General features: G+C 39.6%; 1 protein-coding gene across 1 annotated transcript in view; it reads right to left on the bottom strand.

Annotated features, from left to right (window-relative positions):
- The window catches only part of NEB (nebulin), a 274540-nt gene that overhangs the window by 6811 nt on the left and 250307 nt on the right, over positions 1-17422 (bottom strand). Inside the window, exons 146-162 of the mRNA XM_089916822.1 lie at positions 16372-16482; positions 15850-15960; positions 15156-15269; positions 14560-14664; positions 12212-12316; positions 11576-11680; positions 10844-10936; positions 9702-9794; positions 7612-7704; positions 7031-7123; positions 5962-6054; positions 4162-4254; positions 3111-3203; positions 2479-2571; positions 823-915; positions 443-535; positions 21-113 (exon numbers count right to left, since the gene is read on the bottom strand). Of these exons, the coding sequence (XP_089772948.1) occupies positions 21-113; positions 443-535; positions 823-915; positions 2479-2571; positions 3111-3203; positions 4162-4254; positions 5962-6054; positions 7031-7123; positions 7612-7704; positions 9702-9794; positions 10844-10936; positions 11576-11680; positions 12212-12316; positions 14560-14664; positions 15156-15269; positions 15850-15960; positions 16372-16482 (1674 nt within the window). The remainder of the gene's footprint in view (positions 1-20; positions 114-442; positions 536-822; positions 916-2478; positions 2572-3110; positions 3204-4161; positions 4255-5961; positions 6055-7030; positions 7124-7611; positions 7705-9701; positions 9795-10843; positions 10937-11575; positions 11681-12211; positions 12317-14559; positions 14665-15155; positions 15270-15849; positions 15961-16371; positions 16483-17422) is intronic.

Here is a 17422-nt window from a genome sequence, read left to right as displayed (position 1 = left end):
TCTTTAGTCCTAGAAAATACCGAGCTAATGTTTTCTTGGTTGCGCTTAGCTCTCTCCATCTCTGGAGTGACCGGTGTCGGAGTTGCTTTTCTCATATTCTCTTTGTACAATACCTAGAGGGGCCAAGAGAGCATCCAGATATCAGAGAGCAGAAACCCAGTTCTGAAAACCATCATCGAGCTGTTGTTATGGCTCAGTTATGTCACACTCTATAAAAACACCTCAAGAAGAGAAAGCCATTAAAGTGTTATTGTAGAAAGCAAAAAGTGACGAAAAAAGTAAATCAGGTGAGCCGGTGGGGTTGGTATGTCATTTTTAAGTAGGTAAAGAAGAATTTTAAAAGATAAAAGTTTTGGGGAAACTGTGAGATAAGTTAGTGGTATAACCATGTTTGCCAGACTTGTTAAAAGTGTCACCATTTCTTTTTTCCTCTCTCAAATACCGAGCTAAAGTTTTCTTGATTGCGTTTGACTCTTTCCATCTCGGGAGTAAAGAGTGCGGGGGTGGCTTTCCCCAGGTTCTCTTTGTATAACACCTGTGAGATACAAAGGTGGACCTGAAAGTCACTAGGAGGCAGTATTCAGGCTATTCAATATAATGCAATTTGGGGGAGAAAACTCCAGGTTTAATCTATTACTATTAGTACAACTCTAGAAGAAAGCTTAAAAAACAGTTAATGGCAACAGTAAATGTATATCATTTAGGGGAGATTGTAAAAAGCTGGCGTCTTGTTTGTTTTAACCTGAGATGGAGTTAGGAGCAGGTCAAACGGCAGGGGTTACTTTGCAAAATTAAAAGCACTTTCATTTCTCAAGACAATACCGAGCTAATGTTCTCTTGATTGCGTTTGACTCTCTGCATCTCTGGAGTGACAAGGGTTGGGGTGCCTTTCCCCACATTTTCTTTGTACAAAACCTATATGAGTCCAATGGATCCAAAAAGCCAAAAAGAAAAAAAGAATTGCAGTTACCAAAAGATTAAACAGAACAGATCATTTGTTAGGAGGCTCAGGGTGCTAAACCATTTGGGCAATAAGGTTAGATGGAAAGAAATACATTTCCAAAACAAGTTGATGTAGTTACAGCAAGACACATTTCTAGGTTAGGACCCTGCCCTGAAATCCTTACAGCCTGCAAGACAGAACTGCAGTTTTTGTGCCTAGTTCTGGGATGTGGGGCAGGGATGGGAAACTGCCTTCACTCTCCCACTAATCTATGCATGTCGAGCTCCTGACAGATCATCTCACAGGACTTAGGGGCATGCGCTTGAATAACACAGAAGGTGGAGGCTGCTCCCTAAATAGCATAGGGAGACTGGACCCTTTTGCCACACTTGAACTCACATAGACACATCAGGAAAATGTATCCTTGCTATCATCTGTGCTCTGCCTCTTGCTTTAGTTCAGTACATCATCATACGTAGTAAGGAAAAATGTTTTCAGCAATTAGATCACTATCATGGTAAGTCAATAGGAAACATTGTGATAAATTCCCAGCCTCGCTGTCACCTCAGTGTCATTCTTGGGGTCACAGGAGTTTCGGGATATGGCATTCAAGAGGAAGAATTCTGTCAAAGAAGTGGTTCTCAAAGCTGAAGTCTCTGGATAGCAAGGTCAGCATCACCTGAGACCCTGCTGGAAATGCAAACTTTCTGGCCCACGCCAGATCTACAGAATGAGAGACCGTGGGCTTCCCGGTGATTCTAATGCACACTAGTCTCAGGAGTCCTGCGTTCCAGTATCCGAGGAACCTGCAGACAGTGTAGATGCGGAGGGCCGCTGGCGCTTCACTGCGTACGCTAATGTCCCCACACAAACCCCAATGCCCCAGCAGTCTATAAACGTATAAAATATCACAGAGCGCAGGCTTACAGAAAACGGCTTAATTTACTAAAATTAGCAGCTGAAGACCATGATAAATACAGAAGAACAAAGAGAACTAAAATTGGTAAAACAAAAAACAGTTCGAGTGACACTTTCATTTTTAAGTAAATTGACATTCATTTGCCAAAACCACTACTGGATCTTAAATTTATGTCGTTATCCCTGAAGGAGAGGATTAGGGGTTATTTTTCCCCAAGGTCTCTTTGTCCAAATCCGGCAGGGTAAATTAGAACCTAAAGTCAGGTGCAAAAACACAACTCCACTGTCTAGAAAGAGCCCTGTCCACACCTACTACGCCACTCCCCAAATTTCACAAGTACATAAAACAAAGAGACCTTAGGGGTAATGGATAGAGTGTAAGTTTAGGGAGAGAGGAGCAAAAGGATGATTTATTACTTTCTGATATTAGAACTTTAAAATATGGATTAAAGCAACCTTGTTATTATGGAGTTAAGTCTAGGAGTAGCTCTAAAGGGAAGAAGGATAAATGTGATTAAGAAATTCACAAAATTTCAGTTGTCTTTAAAAAGTAGGATTAATATGTATTATTTTAAATCATTAAAGAAGTAGTTTCTTTTTTTTCCTTGCCAAAGTACCGAGCTAATATTTTCTTGATTGTGTTTGACTCTCTCCATCTCTGGAGTGACAGGTAAAGGGGTTCCCTTGCCCATGTTTTCTTTGTATAACACCTGTGTGATGAGAAAGCATCCAGAAAAACAACCATAAGTAACATTTCATTTGTTGTGAGATTTTAAGGGTCAGTTCAACTTCCTTGTTATCAAATGACACAGTAGTCCGAGGAGCCAGGAGTTATGTGCTAACAAGATGCCACAAAAAAATTTAATGATAGCCACTTTTGGGATTAGCAAACTGACACTATCTGGGGTAGCAGGGCCCTTAGTTGCTGGGGAAAGACTGGAGTTATCCTCCCAAACAGTCACGTGGGGATTTGAGATTGTTAGAACTTGGTTGTGTTGTTATCCAAGCAAACTAAAAGAAAAAAGGTTTCAAAAAACATTTTTTTAAATGCCAGATATAACAGAAATCAGAATTAACTTGAAAAAAAAATCCATAGTAGTACCACAGAAACGTGAAAGTATGTCCTTTTGCTAAGTGAGGTATGTTAGAAGCAAAGGAAGGGAAGTGGATTTAAAAGAAGAATAAATGTTAAGAATCAACTTAATTATGAGATTAAATGGCATCTATTTTCCCTTTTTTTCCAAAATACCGAGCTAAGGTTCTCTTGATTGAGTTTGACTCTCTGCATCTCTGGAGTGATGGAGATTGGGATTCCTGTGCCCAGGTTTTCTTTGTATAGCACCTGTGTGATAGGAAAGCATCCAGAACAAAAAGAGCAATCAGCCACTCTCCCCTTCTTGCAGAGCAGCTGGGAGTAGGACAAGGAGGAAGAGAACCAGTTAGAGGAAGGGAAATACCAGAAGCTTCTAGAGCCAACCTGTAGGAGCCTAAAGACGTCCTTAAAAGCAAGGGAATGCCGGAAGGAGCAGGGAAACTAAGAAATTTGAAAGAATTTTACTGTTTTGTTGAACTAGTCTCTGCATTAGTGAGCAAAGGAGAGCACCATGGAAGGGAACGATGAGCTGCGCCCCCCAGCTTGTTATGAGGTTGGGGAAAAAAGGGCAGAGGCAGAAGGAGAACCAAGGAAGTTATTTTGATTTGGAAATGTTATTAATAAACCACATAAGGATATTTAGGTTTAATAAACACTGCATATATGAAGATGCATACACACAAGTCTTCTTTTGTTGATTTTCAAAAGAAGTCAAGGTATTTAATTTTTAGTTTAGGTGAACATATTGGGAAGAATTAATTATATTTAAGTGGAGAACAGTGACAAAATGCTAGAAAAAAAAATAACCTGAAAATATCTATACAAATACCAGTAGAGACCAAGAAGGTTAGAATAGGAAATGAAGCCAACAGTTTAAATTTATTTGCAGAATAAATTTTTGTAAGCTTTACGTTCAAATGAAAGTTGCCAAAGCAGGATAATGTGGGTGCCTAGAGACTGGGAATGCTATGTTTTTAAACATATTGGAATATCATATTGAACATTTTTTAAGTGATGTTAATGTTCAACCAAAATGGGGAAATGGATTCATGGGAAATGGCAGCATTAAGTTGCAAACAAGACACAAGACGTGTCAAAGTTTTTACTGGGATAAGTTGATTAGGTTTTAAAATATAGCCATTAATCTTTTTAAAAAATGGTTTAAAATTAGTTAAAGGGTTTTTTTGTTTGTTTGCTTTTTAAATACCGAACTAAAGTTTTCTTGATTGTGTTTGACTCTCTCCATCTCTGGAGTGATGGGAACTGGAATCCCTTTCCCGATGTTTTCTTTATACAACACCTGTACGATACAAGAAAGCATCCAGAAAAAAAAAGAGCAGTGAAAAACAGCCCTTTCATCTATCGTGTAAGGAACGTACTATGAAACACAGACGTCAAACAGGAAAGACAAATTCACCAAGTCAATCTGTTTTTTCAAGCACAGATCTGGATGAAAACATGCTCCATATTTCCTTGGCTAAAGTGCTGGTGTATTTGATGTTCAACTTTTAAGCTAACTCATATATTAAATGTTGGTTTTCTGTGTTAGGAATTAAGAAAAAAAATTAATTTCATAAAATTACTAAAATACTTAGTGTACAATAGAAAGGTTATTTTTTAATTAGATGGGCAAATATTTATTTTCCCTACACAGAACATCTGTTTTACAGAATAACAGATATTTTAAACCCTAGGTCAAATCTATACAATATAGGAAATTGGTCTTTCTTGGGTAAATTCAAGTTATAGAGGTGGTCAAGTCTAAATACATAGCACTGTTTATCTTCCATAGAATCTTAAAGGCTCTATGCACCACTGGATAAAAATTGCCTAAATGCAACCTATGTAAAAATTAACACAAATGGTTACTTAAAAGAAAGAAATTGTCCAGGATCATCAGGATCATTAATATCTCAAATAGATAGGAAGAATAATATACTTACTATAATACAGAAGAAAATGATTTTTAAATAGTTTTGAAAATTAATGTAAACCTTTCCAAAAGAAGGAATAATAATATATACCTATAGGGAAAACAGTGAATATAACATTCCGAAAATAATATCAATTTATACCGAAAATTTAATAAAATCAAAAGGTTGTTAGTGAATAGTAATTAAAAACAAAAAAGCAAAACAAAACAAAAAGACAGTGGGACCAAAGAAAGTTACTTAATTGTGTGAAAGAATCAAACTTTCAGAAAATATTGAAATGGAGAATTAAAAAACATTTTGGATCAAAACTCGCCCTACCTACCTGCCCACCCCCCCCCCCAAAAAAAATCCAGCTAAATTTTCCTAATGACATTTGATTCTCCATCTCAGGCATAAGTAAATCTAAGATCCTTATATAAAAGTTTCACAGACTATTGAGTAGTATAGAGTTTTTTAGCAACAAAAATATTAATAAAAGAGAAAATAACATTAAATATAGACTCACGATCTAATTTGTATATTTTTTAAAAGATCAGAAGATCTGGATTTCAATTCATGGAATGGCTTGTTTAGAACAAGTATCAAGATAAGATTGCTTTGGGTTCCAATACTGAGTGATTTTCTTTCTTGGTGCTCTGTTTATCCAGATAGGATCTATGTTAAGCTAAACCTTGTCCCTAGCAAAGGCCACTATTTCTACACATGGCCTCAAGTCCTGTGTCTTTCCTTTCAATGCTAACGCAGCTACATCAAATAAAAATATTCCCAAGTAAATAAAGCTATAGTGTTTGGGGGTTTTGGACATCAATTAACTTCAAAAGTCCCATAAAACGTGAAAAGGGAAGGAAAAGAATCAATGAAACGTTTTAAGGGACTATTATAGGAAGTATAAAATGTTAGAATCAAATGGTGAGTAAAAGATCTGGAAAACAGAAAAATTTAGTTGATGAGTTTTTTTTTTTAGAAAAATGTGTTAAACTGATTATTTTAAAGGAACTAACAGAAGTTTTGTTTTATACAACGGTATTATCATTTTTTTTTAATGCGAGTTAAAAGAGCTTTCTCCCAAGTACCGAGCTAAAGTTCTCCTGGTTGTGCTTGACCCGCTCCATCTCGGGAGTGACTGGGAGGGGAGTCCCCTTGCTCAAGTTCTCTTTGTACAGAATCTGTGTGCACAAAATCAACAATCAAATCAGCCTGGACCCATTGTTTAGGAAGACTTAGCTTTTAAAATAGGTTCTAAAAGTATTTTTGCTTGTTTGTTTTCATAATGACATAAATTGGCCTAAATAACTTTAAGAAATAGAACAAGTACAGATCACCTTTGGCCGTTTCATCACATACAGTATGAGGTCTGTCAGTAAGAGGCATTCATAGCGACCGAGCTGCCAGGCTGCAGGAGGAGTCAGTCACTTATATAAGCCTTCTCTCAAAGACAAGGACTCGGCCTTATCAGAGACAACTCAAGTTAACTGAAATTTACATGCCTCATGAGTTGTTGGTAACTCTAAATTAGTGAACCAAAAAAAGGGGGGGGGGTTGGGGGAACAAAATAAGTATTAAAAGCTAAATAAATATTAGCTTTCAATGATCCTGAAACTATTCCAAGGAAAGCTCATTTATCTCTCTCGTGATATACCAAAAATAGCTGAGCCAAGTAAATTCTGTATTTCTGAGTTACTCTGAATTGCTATGTTGTCTTTGGAATGAAAATGTTCAAGAATCACATTCTTTTAAGAAGAGCTGCAAACAAAATACATCAAACAGCCACAATAAATACACATAAAATTCTAGCTAACATTATCCTTTCGGAGGCATGTTAGATTTTACTTTTGACTTGCGCCACACCAGTTAGAAACACCTACTGTTATTCAAGGGGAATTTGAGGAAGGAAACACTAAGTATTACAGGTTTTTAAGGAATGTGATCAATAGCTACGTTTTAGGAAAAACAGTTAAAATTTCACAGCAGAACTAAAATACTAAATTAGATTTGGGTTGAAAACTGAGGTAATATTTGGTATCATTATTTTCATTATATGAATTTAGTATTTTTACAGGAAAATTATATATTGGTAATGTGTTAAAAATATTATTTTAAATAAAAAATAAGGGATTTTATTTTTTGGCCCCTAAGAAATACCGAGCTAAAGTTCTCTTGATTGCGTTTGACTCTCTCCATCTCTGGAGTGACAGGGGTTGGGGTTCCTTTCCCCAGATTTTCTTTGTACAAAACCTGTGAGATACAAGAAAGTACCCAAAAGACATTCAAAACAAACACAAAGATTAAGGAAGAGAGAAGATGGGGGGCAGGGGGTGGGTGTGAGGAGGGGGTTTTTTAGTGAGTAATATTTAGTAAGGATAATGCTTTTATTTTTTACTTCACATTTTAAGGATAAACTCTACAATGCTAATTCTGGGCATGAAAAGGTACCACAGAAAAGGTTGAGTTATGAATGGTGAGGAATCTTATGTTAATTCTATTTACAGTATTTCAGATCTAAGTGCTCACACTTGTCAGTCGCCAAAAGTGTTAAAATACCATCAGAAAATTGAGTCATTTTGTGTAAGTCCAGATGGTCTTGGTCAGGTGGAACACACATACACACACGGACACACACAAAATTGGTGTTAAGATGTTGCTTTTTAAAAAAGGATGATGGGTTATTCCGGTAATTTTTTTAATGGGAAATCAAGTATCTTATTTGATATATTTGTAAATACCGAGCTAAAGTTCTCTTGATTGCGTTTGACTCTCTCAATCTCTGGAGTGACAGGGGTTGGAATGCCTGTTCCCAAGTTTTCTTTGTACAAAACCTGTAGAAGATAATTAGAACATCTAAAAAAGTAAAATGACCACGAATCCTTTGGATTACAGCTATATGTGGGCTATTTGGTGGAAACTCATAAAAGCAATCTAGCCTTCAAACATGACACTCAGGGAATAAGGAAGGAAATGCCACAAATATCTATGTTCTCTCTTCAAAAGTAGTAATTTTACTACCTTGAAGACTGTACTAAATTATGCATTTTCTGTAGTCAACATTTAGTACATTCCTTAAATGCATTAAATAGTGCTAATGAATTTAACAATGAAAAAAGTCTAACCATTTCATAACATCTAGTATTAGTCCCTTGAATATAATGGGTCCACAATAGATTTGTACTTCAATAGATGGCTTGGCTTAGATTTTTCTAATCATGTGATCCTCTGTTCCTTCACAGTTGTTGAGAATTTTCTGTTTGTTTTGTATTTTCTTCTGAAAATTCCTAGCTGGCCTTTAGACTGCACGTACCCTTAATGCAAGGAGACTTAAACAGTTTATTTTTCCAGGAAGAGCATTTTTCTCTGAAATTTTTACTGATGATTGCTGGATCTTGCCAATTAGTGTTTTTGAACAGGGAAGAGTCCCTATTCTGGGTAGTGTCAAAGGACTGTAAATGTTAATGAAACAAGTAAGGAACTTCCAGAGCCTCTTAGCTTCTTCCATTCCTCCCTCCCTCCCAATGTTAAGAATTTTCAGCCTAAAGGAAGGAATGAATTCTTTTTAAATGGATGGATTCTATGTTGCACTAGAGCACAGGCTGGGGAGCAACACAGAAATCCTAGGGGTTTGTGTCACAGATTAATTCCTAAAATCACTGACAAACTAGTGTTGATTTCTTTGCTAGGAAACTTTTCGGGATCTTTAAATATCTACCATCTTGGTACAAAGTTGTATTTCTTTACTAGGCAAGGCAACGGAACAGATCGTGGACCACAGAACAAAACAAAATCAGAGAAAGGCAAGAAGTTGCAATCAGAAGCAGCAAAGGAGATGCGGGCTGGTTTTCCTGGATTAGTGGACATGTAATTCTAAATGCAGTCTGTACCACTGGGAGCCAGAGTATATGCAGGGAATGCGAAGGGAATGAGGTCTAAATAATACAAACGACTTGCAAGAGAAATAGCAACTGTCTTCTAATGGAAATTAAATGAGAGTTCAGGCCTCCAGGGGCCAGGCGGATCTCTGAAACCAAGATCCTCACCTTTTATGGGCCATCAACTATTTCCCAAACTTCACACAATCTTTTGCTAGTAGCCGGCAATTGCTTAGAAACTGCTTACGGATGGAAGGGCGGCTCGCTGGGGGAGGGGGGACGGGGGGGGTGGGTGGGCGGAGACGGGGCTAGCTGGACAGAAGGTCGGGAGAAATGTGTACTAAACCTGATATTTCAGGTGTGGGAGAATCCCACCTCCCCCAAAACACACACTGCGCACAGGTGCCAGCATTCCTGTTAGAGAACAGGGTTAAGGTATAATATACCCTTGTGGGTAGATGACAGCCAGCGCCTTGAACACGCGCTGTATTTACAAGGAGAGAGCAGAGGATACAGGGCAAGGGAGGGGAGGTGGCCGCGGAGACGTCGCTAGGCTGCCTAGGGTCTTCTGGACCGTGGAGAATGCCCTGAGGTATGTATATACATCCATGCATGTATACATATTTCTTTTCTATTACTTTTATGTTTATATGTATATGCTTTTGGTTAACTACCTTGAGATCATCCCAATAAACTTATTACTACAGTCGGCACATTTTATTTTAGAAACTGCAGGTATGATGAGCAATCACGAAGCCTAGTGCCTTGTGCTCCTTGATTACGTAAAGACAGAGTTTCCTCTTCTGCTTTTGCAAACCGCACTGCCCCTCACAGGGCAGGGAGGATTCGCGCCATCTCCGGGCTTGGGAAGCCCAGCAAAAGGGAGACGGGGTGAGACAAGCCAACCGGCGGGGGGAGGGCTGAGTACGGGGGAGGGGCCGGAGGCGCGTTACCGAGCTGATGTGCTTCTGTGTCTCCTTGACGCGCTTCACTTCAGGCAGGTCTGGGATGGGGGTTCCTTGTCCAACCGCCTCCTTATACTTCACCTGCGGGTGTAAAAGTGGGAACGTGTGCATGCGTTTGATGAGTAGCCCCGCGACGTGCGAAGTCGCAGTTTAAACAGCACAAAACCTATGCTTAGGGGGAAGGGGGCCACATGCTGATACTGGGTCCGTGCCAAGGACACGGACATTTGGGCTCTCTCTGGTCTCTTTGGGGTGGGGTCCACACTTAGACTGAAGCCCATTCTCTTCCCTGGGGTCTCCCATGTCTTACAGCCACAGTTCATTGGCCCAGGATGGACACACTCACATATACACACCAGGAAGAGCCAGTCTCTGACTCTCACAACTGCTACTTTCTTACAGGTGACAATGAGTCTCTTCTTGACCAAACTTGAGTCAGGCTCCTCTGAACTTTCTTCCCAACTAGGCCTTGAGCTTCGGACTTCCTAGACCATCTCTGCACCTCCCAATTTTAGCCAGAAACCTGCTAAGTCAGTTTAGCCAAAATCCCCCACCCTGGATGTCTCATCATCCTTGATATCTGATCAAATTCCTTAACGCCCTCTGCCCCCAATCCCCCAGGAGAAGTCTGATCACCTTGACCTGCCTCCAGCAAAAATCCTGGTAGGTCGGTTTAGGCAGAATCCCCCATTTACCCGCGATGTTTCTTCTGAGTAATTTTCCATCCACTGATCCTTTCTCCACACCCCGACCTCCCCATCCCCCCATCCCTGTCCAACCATCCCCGCCCCCATAAATCCCTCCTTTCCCTTGTTGTATTTAGAACTGAGCTCAGCTCTATACCGAGATCTCTTTTCCCCTATATCGCAATTGTCCTGAATAAAAATCTTTTTGTTGTTGTTTTAACTGCTTAAACTGTCCAGCCCTCGTTTGCTTTGACACAGGCCTCTCCATTTTTTACATCTAACCAGCCCTCATGAAAACTGCCTCGGCACTGCATTATGAGATGACCCTTATTTTAGCAACTTAAGCTGCTTCTGGTGACAAAAGTCATGAGTGCAGCTCAGACATCAGTGTAAATCTTCAAAGGCGAGCAGAAAATTTTGGAAGTCCCCAGTGGCTGTCTTTACCGAGCTAATATGGTCCTGGGTTTGCTTCACTCTCATCATCTCGGGTGTCTTTCCAATCGCCGTTCCTGGTGAGACATCTTCTTTATATAAAACCTGGGCATTCAGAATCAGGACAGTGTTACACAGAAGAAAGGAAAACCCAGCAATTCCTGGAGAAAGACTAGGAAACTTGGCTTCTGTGAAAACAGAAGACACTACAGAATGTTCTTAGGCAAGTGCTGGAGTATCTGGACTGTCTTCTGCATCAGCATCAATAACTCAAACCATGTACACAACACACACATCTAAATTTCCAGATCTTGAAATTTCTTTTAAGATTATCATACTGTATTAATACATGATGAGAAAAACCAGAAAATGTTGGTTAAAAAACCCTCCCATGTGAAACACAAAATCCATTAAAGAAATACAAAGTCAGTTATTTTGGGCAAGGATAATAAATCACAGTGTCAGAAAGAAATCCATCTTCTGGAGCAAGACAACACGTTACTGCTCTGGGATTTAAAAAGTTAAAAAGAAAAAAGCTCCTTTGTTAGCAGATGTAAGTTGTTATTTCAAATGGTCTCTGGGGTGATGATTTTAGAGCAAAGTATGGGGAATTTTAACAACTGCTAGCATTAACTGAGGAGGTTAGATGTTAATTGTCTGAATCAACATACGGCTAGTATATTTTCAAAGAGGAGCCTGATATTATTAGGTTAGCATTAAATGGAAAATAAATAGTAAATATACCGAGCTGAAATTCTTTTGATTTTCTTTAACACGCAGTATTTCTGGCGTGTCTTGAACAACTGTAATTTTTCCTTTACTGTTTTTAAGGTCACACTGGTATTGAAGCTATGAAAAAAGAGCAAACATCTTGGTAAGATTTCAACATTGTTTTATATATTGTATTGTCCTATATTGTGTAAAAAGTTAAAATCTTATATTTAAAAAAAAATTTCTACGCTACAATAATCATAGTCACATAGCCAACGGGAATTTCTTTAATAAGAATTTTGTGAAGAAACTAAATTTTTAAAGCCCTAAAACTAGTTTTAAAAAATATATATATATAGGGCTTCCCTGGTGGCGCAGTGGTTGAGGGTCCGCCTGCCGATGCAGGGGACACGGGTTCGTGCCCCGGTCCGGGAAGATCCCACATGCTGCGGAGCGGCTGGGCCCATAAGCCATGGCCACTGAGCCTGCGCGTCCGGAGCCTGTGCTCCGCAACGGGGGAGGCCACAGCAGTGAGAGGCCCGCATACCGCGGTAGGTGTGGAGGGCTGCTGCAGATAGATATGCAAGCATGTGTGCCCAGAGGCATCCTTCTTGCCCTGTCTCATCCCAGGTACCAGTGAGCTGTGTCTTAGATTCAATAAAAACTCACAAGGCTGAAATTCTTTTGGTTCTCCCGGATCCTCTGCATCTCTGGGGTGTCCAAAACGGTCTCATAATATGACATGCACTTCTCTGCATCTTCCTTGTACTTTTTCTGGAAATAGATTCCAAGAAATAAGGATAGGGAATAACACAGGGATATGGGCCAATGGGACCTAAAATAGCCCTTCCTGCTCAGCAGAGGGGAAGTCCTTTATATTTTTTTGACTATTTAAGGATGTTAGGGAGTTATAAAACAGAGCCCTCTGGGTCAGTGAGTGCCACGCCTTTTCTTTCCAGGAGAACTGAGCCCAGGCATTTAATAGGACCCATTGTCATGGCAAAGCTGGCAGAGGGAGGCCCCTGTGGACTGGTCCACACAAGGGAGGTTGACAGCCCCTGAGGTTCCTGGCAGGGACTTGGGGATGTCTACAGTGAACTGGATGGAGCCAGATTATTCAACAGGCAGGTGGAGAGAAAAGCAGGAGGGTTAAGAGCCATCAGCAAGGCCTCCTGAATGCCAGGCCTTGGTTGGTGACAAGGATATTTTTGCTGAGCTGTGAGCAGGTGTGGTCCAGGCTCCTGGCCAGAGCTCCCAGGGTGGGACCAGGAAATCTACATTCCCAGGTGTTTACGAAGTATAGTCAGGCCAGGCAACTACTGCTTTAGAACTCACTGATCGGGAGACAAGCAAACATTCTAATTTGGGGTTACTCAAGTAAATTGCAGATTCCTGATCAGCAGTGAAGATTAAAACAAATGAGGGTACATCCTGGTGTATGAAGGACATCTTACTTTTCTTTATCTCTCTATTTGTAGGAAGATGGAGAGTTACCCATCATAAGAGGAATCAGGGTTAGATTGTGTGGTTAGCGTTGATGACATAATCTCAATCTTATTAAAAAAAAATTGATAATCCAAATGTGGGAGGTCTACTTTGTTTCTTCCAGATTTGCACACAAATTTCACATCCACATTATGAGACTGATTCTTTAATTACGGGTGGTAACTCATGCCTGTTAGAATGGCCATCATCGAAAAGACAAGAGATAACAAATGCTGGTGAGGATGTGGAGAATAGTGCACTGTTGGTGGGATTGTAAACTGGTTTTGACACTATGGAAAACAGTATAGAGGATCCACAAAAAATTAAAAACAGAACTACCATACGATCCAGAAATTCCACTTCTAGGAATATATCCAAAGGATTCGAAAACATTAATTTGAAATACCCTCACTTTCATGTTCATAGCAGCATTATTTACAATAGCCAAGACATGGAAACAACCTAAGCGTCTATCAACAGATGATGGATAAAAAAGTTGTGGTAGGGGCTTCCCTGGTAGCACAGTGGTTGAGAGTCCGCCTGCCGATGCAGGGGACACGGGTTCGTGCCCTGGTCCGGGAAGATCCCACATGCCGCGGAGCGGCTGGGCCCGTGAGCCATGGCCGCTGAGCCTGCGCGTCCAGAGAACTGTGCTCCACAATGGGAGAGGCCACAACAGTGAGAGGCCCGCGTACCGCAAAAAAAAAAAAAAAAAAAAAGTTGTGGTATATATGTACAATGGAATAAAAACTGAGAAAATCCTGCCATTTGCGACAACATGGGTGGACCTTGAGGGCATTACATTAAGTGAGATAAGTCAGACAGAGAAAGACAAACACTGTATGATGTCACCTATTTGTGGAATCTAAAATCAAAACAAGTGCCTAGAAAAGGTGATCAGATTTGTGGTTACCAGAGGCGGGAGACTCATGAGGGTGAGGTGGAACTGGAGAAAGGTGGTCAAAAGTGACAAACTTCCAGTTATAAGATACATAAGTACTAAGGATGTCATGTACAGCATGACGACGACTACAGTGAATGCAGCTCTAACACAGCTCTATGTTACATGTGAAAGGTGTTAAGAGAGTAAATCCTGAGAGTTCACATCACAGGGCAAAATTTTTGTCTTTTTGTTTTGCTTTCTCTCTTTACTGTATCTCTATGAGATGATGGATGCTATCTAAACTTATGGAAGCAATCATTTCACAGTAAATATAAGCCAAACCATTACACTGTACACTTTAAACTTATACAGTCATATATGTCAATTTTGTCTCAATAAAACTGGAAAAATAAATTAAAAAAAATTATGGGTGGTACCATGTAAGAGTTCTTCAGTACCTTAAAATTCCCTCCTTTATTTTAATTCTGATACGGAAACCTCAACTCTAACTCAAACTTGCATCATAGACGAACCCCTTCTTTTTCACTGGGAAAAACTGTGATTTGAAAGAATCTTCTTTGGTATTAATGGAAAGACTTGTTCTTCATGATTGGGGGTCAATAACTGATGTTCTGATGAATGTCCTTACCTGGCTTGAAAGGTTCTTGACTTGTTGGGCGTGAATGATCTCCGGAGTATCAACCACAGAAGTAAAATTGGCTTTTTCCATTTCTGCTGATTGCTTATACTTAACCTGCAAAAGGACATCCAATAGTTGGGTAAATGTTTACAATGTGCACATCTGTTGGCTTAGTTTGACTAAGAAGTGATTAATAGTTCTTATCCAAAAGGATTCATTCATTTGCTAGCCAACATTTTTTCCCTATTGTGTCTATAGCTTTATGCTAAAGAGTGAGATTCAGAAAGAAAGGTTGAGTCCTAGCTGTTGAAAGGCTTACTATCTAGTTGGGGGCGGGGGCAGGGTGGTGTTGGGTAGGGTATGGGAAAGCAGAAGGAGAGAGATAATCAACAGACAGTAGGAGAAGGACAGATGAAAGCAGCCCTGGCAAAGGGCCCCTGATCCTTTCATCAGAATGCATTCCACCATGTGGATATTTAGGGATGCCACTATATGTGTTTAATTGTAATTGATCAACAAGTAAGACAACAGAAGGACAACACTGTGTCCTTGTAATCACAGCTACTTTTTTTGTTGAAAGACTGACATGGAACAGTAACACTGACCTGACTGGCAATATCTGTAGCATTCCTGGCTCTGAGGAAGTCGGGAGTTTCATTGGCCATGGCATTCAGGCCTCTTCCTTTGACTTCCAGCTCCAGGTCTCTCTTATATTCTTTCTATAGTAGCATTAAAAAAAAAAAAAAAAAAGTTACTTAACTCATGACTAGGTAATAAATGTGCAGAGTGAATACAGATCCACATAACATGCCACCTCAGTTGCTGATGTCACCTTCACCTTTCCCTGTGGCAGGATGGAGTGGTGACAACAGCAGACCACTTTAGGAAACTATTCTACTCATGCCAGGCCTCCTTTGGAACGCTTTTTAGCATTCTCTACTTAGAAAATTAAAGTATAAAAGCACATTTTAAATCTGGTTTGGTATGTAAAGGATTATACTTAGGTGCCCACCACTCCAGTGTGCTGCCTTTATTTAAATGGGCACAACAAATGTATCAAGGTTAAATCAAATAATATTAGATAAATAACAGGTTACAATAGCCACTACAGAAACAGACTGTTATAATATCAACACATCCAAAATCGAGATATTTTATTTAATGGTTAATAATCATGTTGAATGTGGAATCTGAAATACAAAAACTCTCTTTTTATTGCTTTCTGGTTTTTTATGCAACTTGGCTAAGAAGGAGGAGATGCTGGGTTGATTCTGTGCATGCAGTTGGCTGTGTGCCCACCTCATTGAGGATCTGAGTGGCGTTCTTTGCTCTTAGCATGTCGGGCGTATCTTCCATTTCACTGAGACCCTTCCCACGGATGCCTTCCTCTAGATCTTTTCTGTATTCTTTCTATGGCACAAAATACAAGCAACGATGCTGACAAGAAAGCCTGGATTATTCCTCTTTGGTGAAGAGCCAAAACAAAACAAAAAATCCTTCTAATTTTAAAGAGCTACAGTTTAGTAAATAAAGATATGAATAAAGGCAGGGTATAAGCTTCATCAGTTAATATTCAATGTCAAATAAGAAACTAGAAATTGATAGAAGGCTGAGGTAAGCACATTTAATAAGATATTCAATTAAAAAATTAGAAGAATTAACATGGGTAGTAGATTAGGGGGTAGTACCAAACACATGTAAACCCAACTTGAAACCTGAAAAGTTAGGTGGTAGTGAAAATGGTAGAAGGAACACGTTGATGAGTGTCATTAGTGCAATTATTTGGATCAGGAGGGAAAGAAAAGACCAAGTAGGCACTACCTCGCTGGCTATTTTGGTTGCATATTTGACATGTAATAAAGCTGGCGTGACCTCCAGGCCAATCAGGTTTCTGCCTTTAATGGACTCTTCATAATCTTTCTTATATTCTTTCTAAAGTGAGTAGGAAGGAAAGACAAGTTAAGAATGTTTATTACAATTTCTTTCTCAATCCTAGGAAGAAAATAATTCCATTTTCCTTCTATGTATGGCCTCTTAACTTGATCTTAGTTCTGCTAATGGTCACACATTTGAAATATGCCTGATTGTTCTGGAAATACTCTGTGTAGAGCAAATGGCCCAAGGAAACTCAGAGGCTGAGAAACTTTGGTGGCCTCTCATTCGTCTGTCTGCCGCTGTGATGGGGGCTGGCCCTTTGAAAGTGGAAGGATGGATATGCCACCAAGACTCTCAATCCACTGTCATCTCTCCTGATGACATTTTTCTGAAGGCAACAAAAGATTTTACTTCTGAATTAGAAGTGACTCGAGGGGGAAAAAAACCAAAAACACCCCAGAGGAAGGAAACCTGAGGGCACCAAATGCAAATTTGGCCTTTTTCATAATCATGACTATTAAGTCACTGAACAGATAAGGTGAATAATGTAGCACAGACAAGTTCTCAGGCTTTGCTCACTGTTGAGAGGGAGGGCCATGACCTCCCCCATCTCCTCTCCAATCCCTGGATGAGGCTGTTTTACTGGGAGGCTTGGAAGAGATGTTGGAACTTGATTTTTGTCATTTTTAATTTTGACAGAATTTTACATTTATAGAAGAGTATCAAGAATAGTACAAGGAACTCCCATAGATGCTTTACCCAGAGTCAGCAATTGTTTGAAACCCTTCAAAATTTTTCATTATTTGGCATTCTACACACCAGGAAGCTCCCCAAAATGTTACTTTTATTAAAAACCATTTATCTTTATGGTTGGAGATATGCCCATGGAGGGGAGGCAAAAAGAAATCCAAAATAAGCCTGTTTCCCAATGAAAACAGACTTTCTAAGATTCAAAATAAGATCCATTCTTCTCTACTATTGCTTAAAAATTAAAAGA

The sequence above is a fragment of the Delphinapterus leucas genome, chromosome 8, assembly GCF_059928025.1.
Source record: "Delphinapterus leucas isolate spDelLeu-1000000601 "Yukka" chromosome 8, BTC_Dleu_Yukka2, whole genome shotgun sequence".
In the NCBI taxonomy this organism is placed as follows: Eukaryota; Metazoa; Chordata; class Mammalia; order Artiodactyla; family Monodontidae; genus Delphinapterus; species Delphinapterus leucas.
This window is presented reverse-complemented; position numbering and strand designations above follow the sequence as displayed.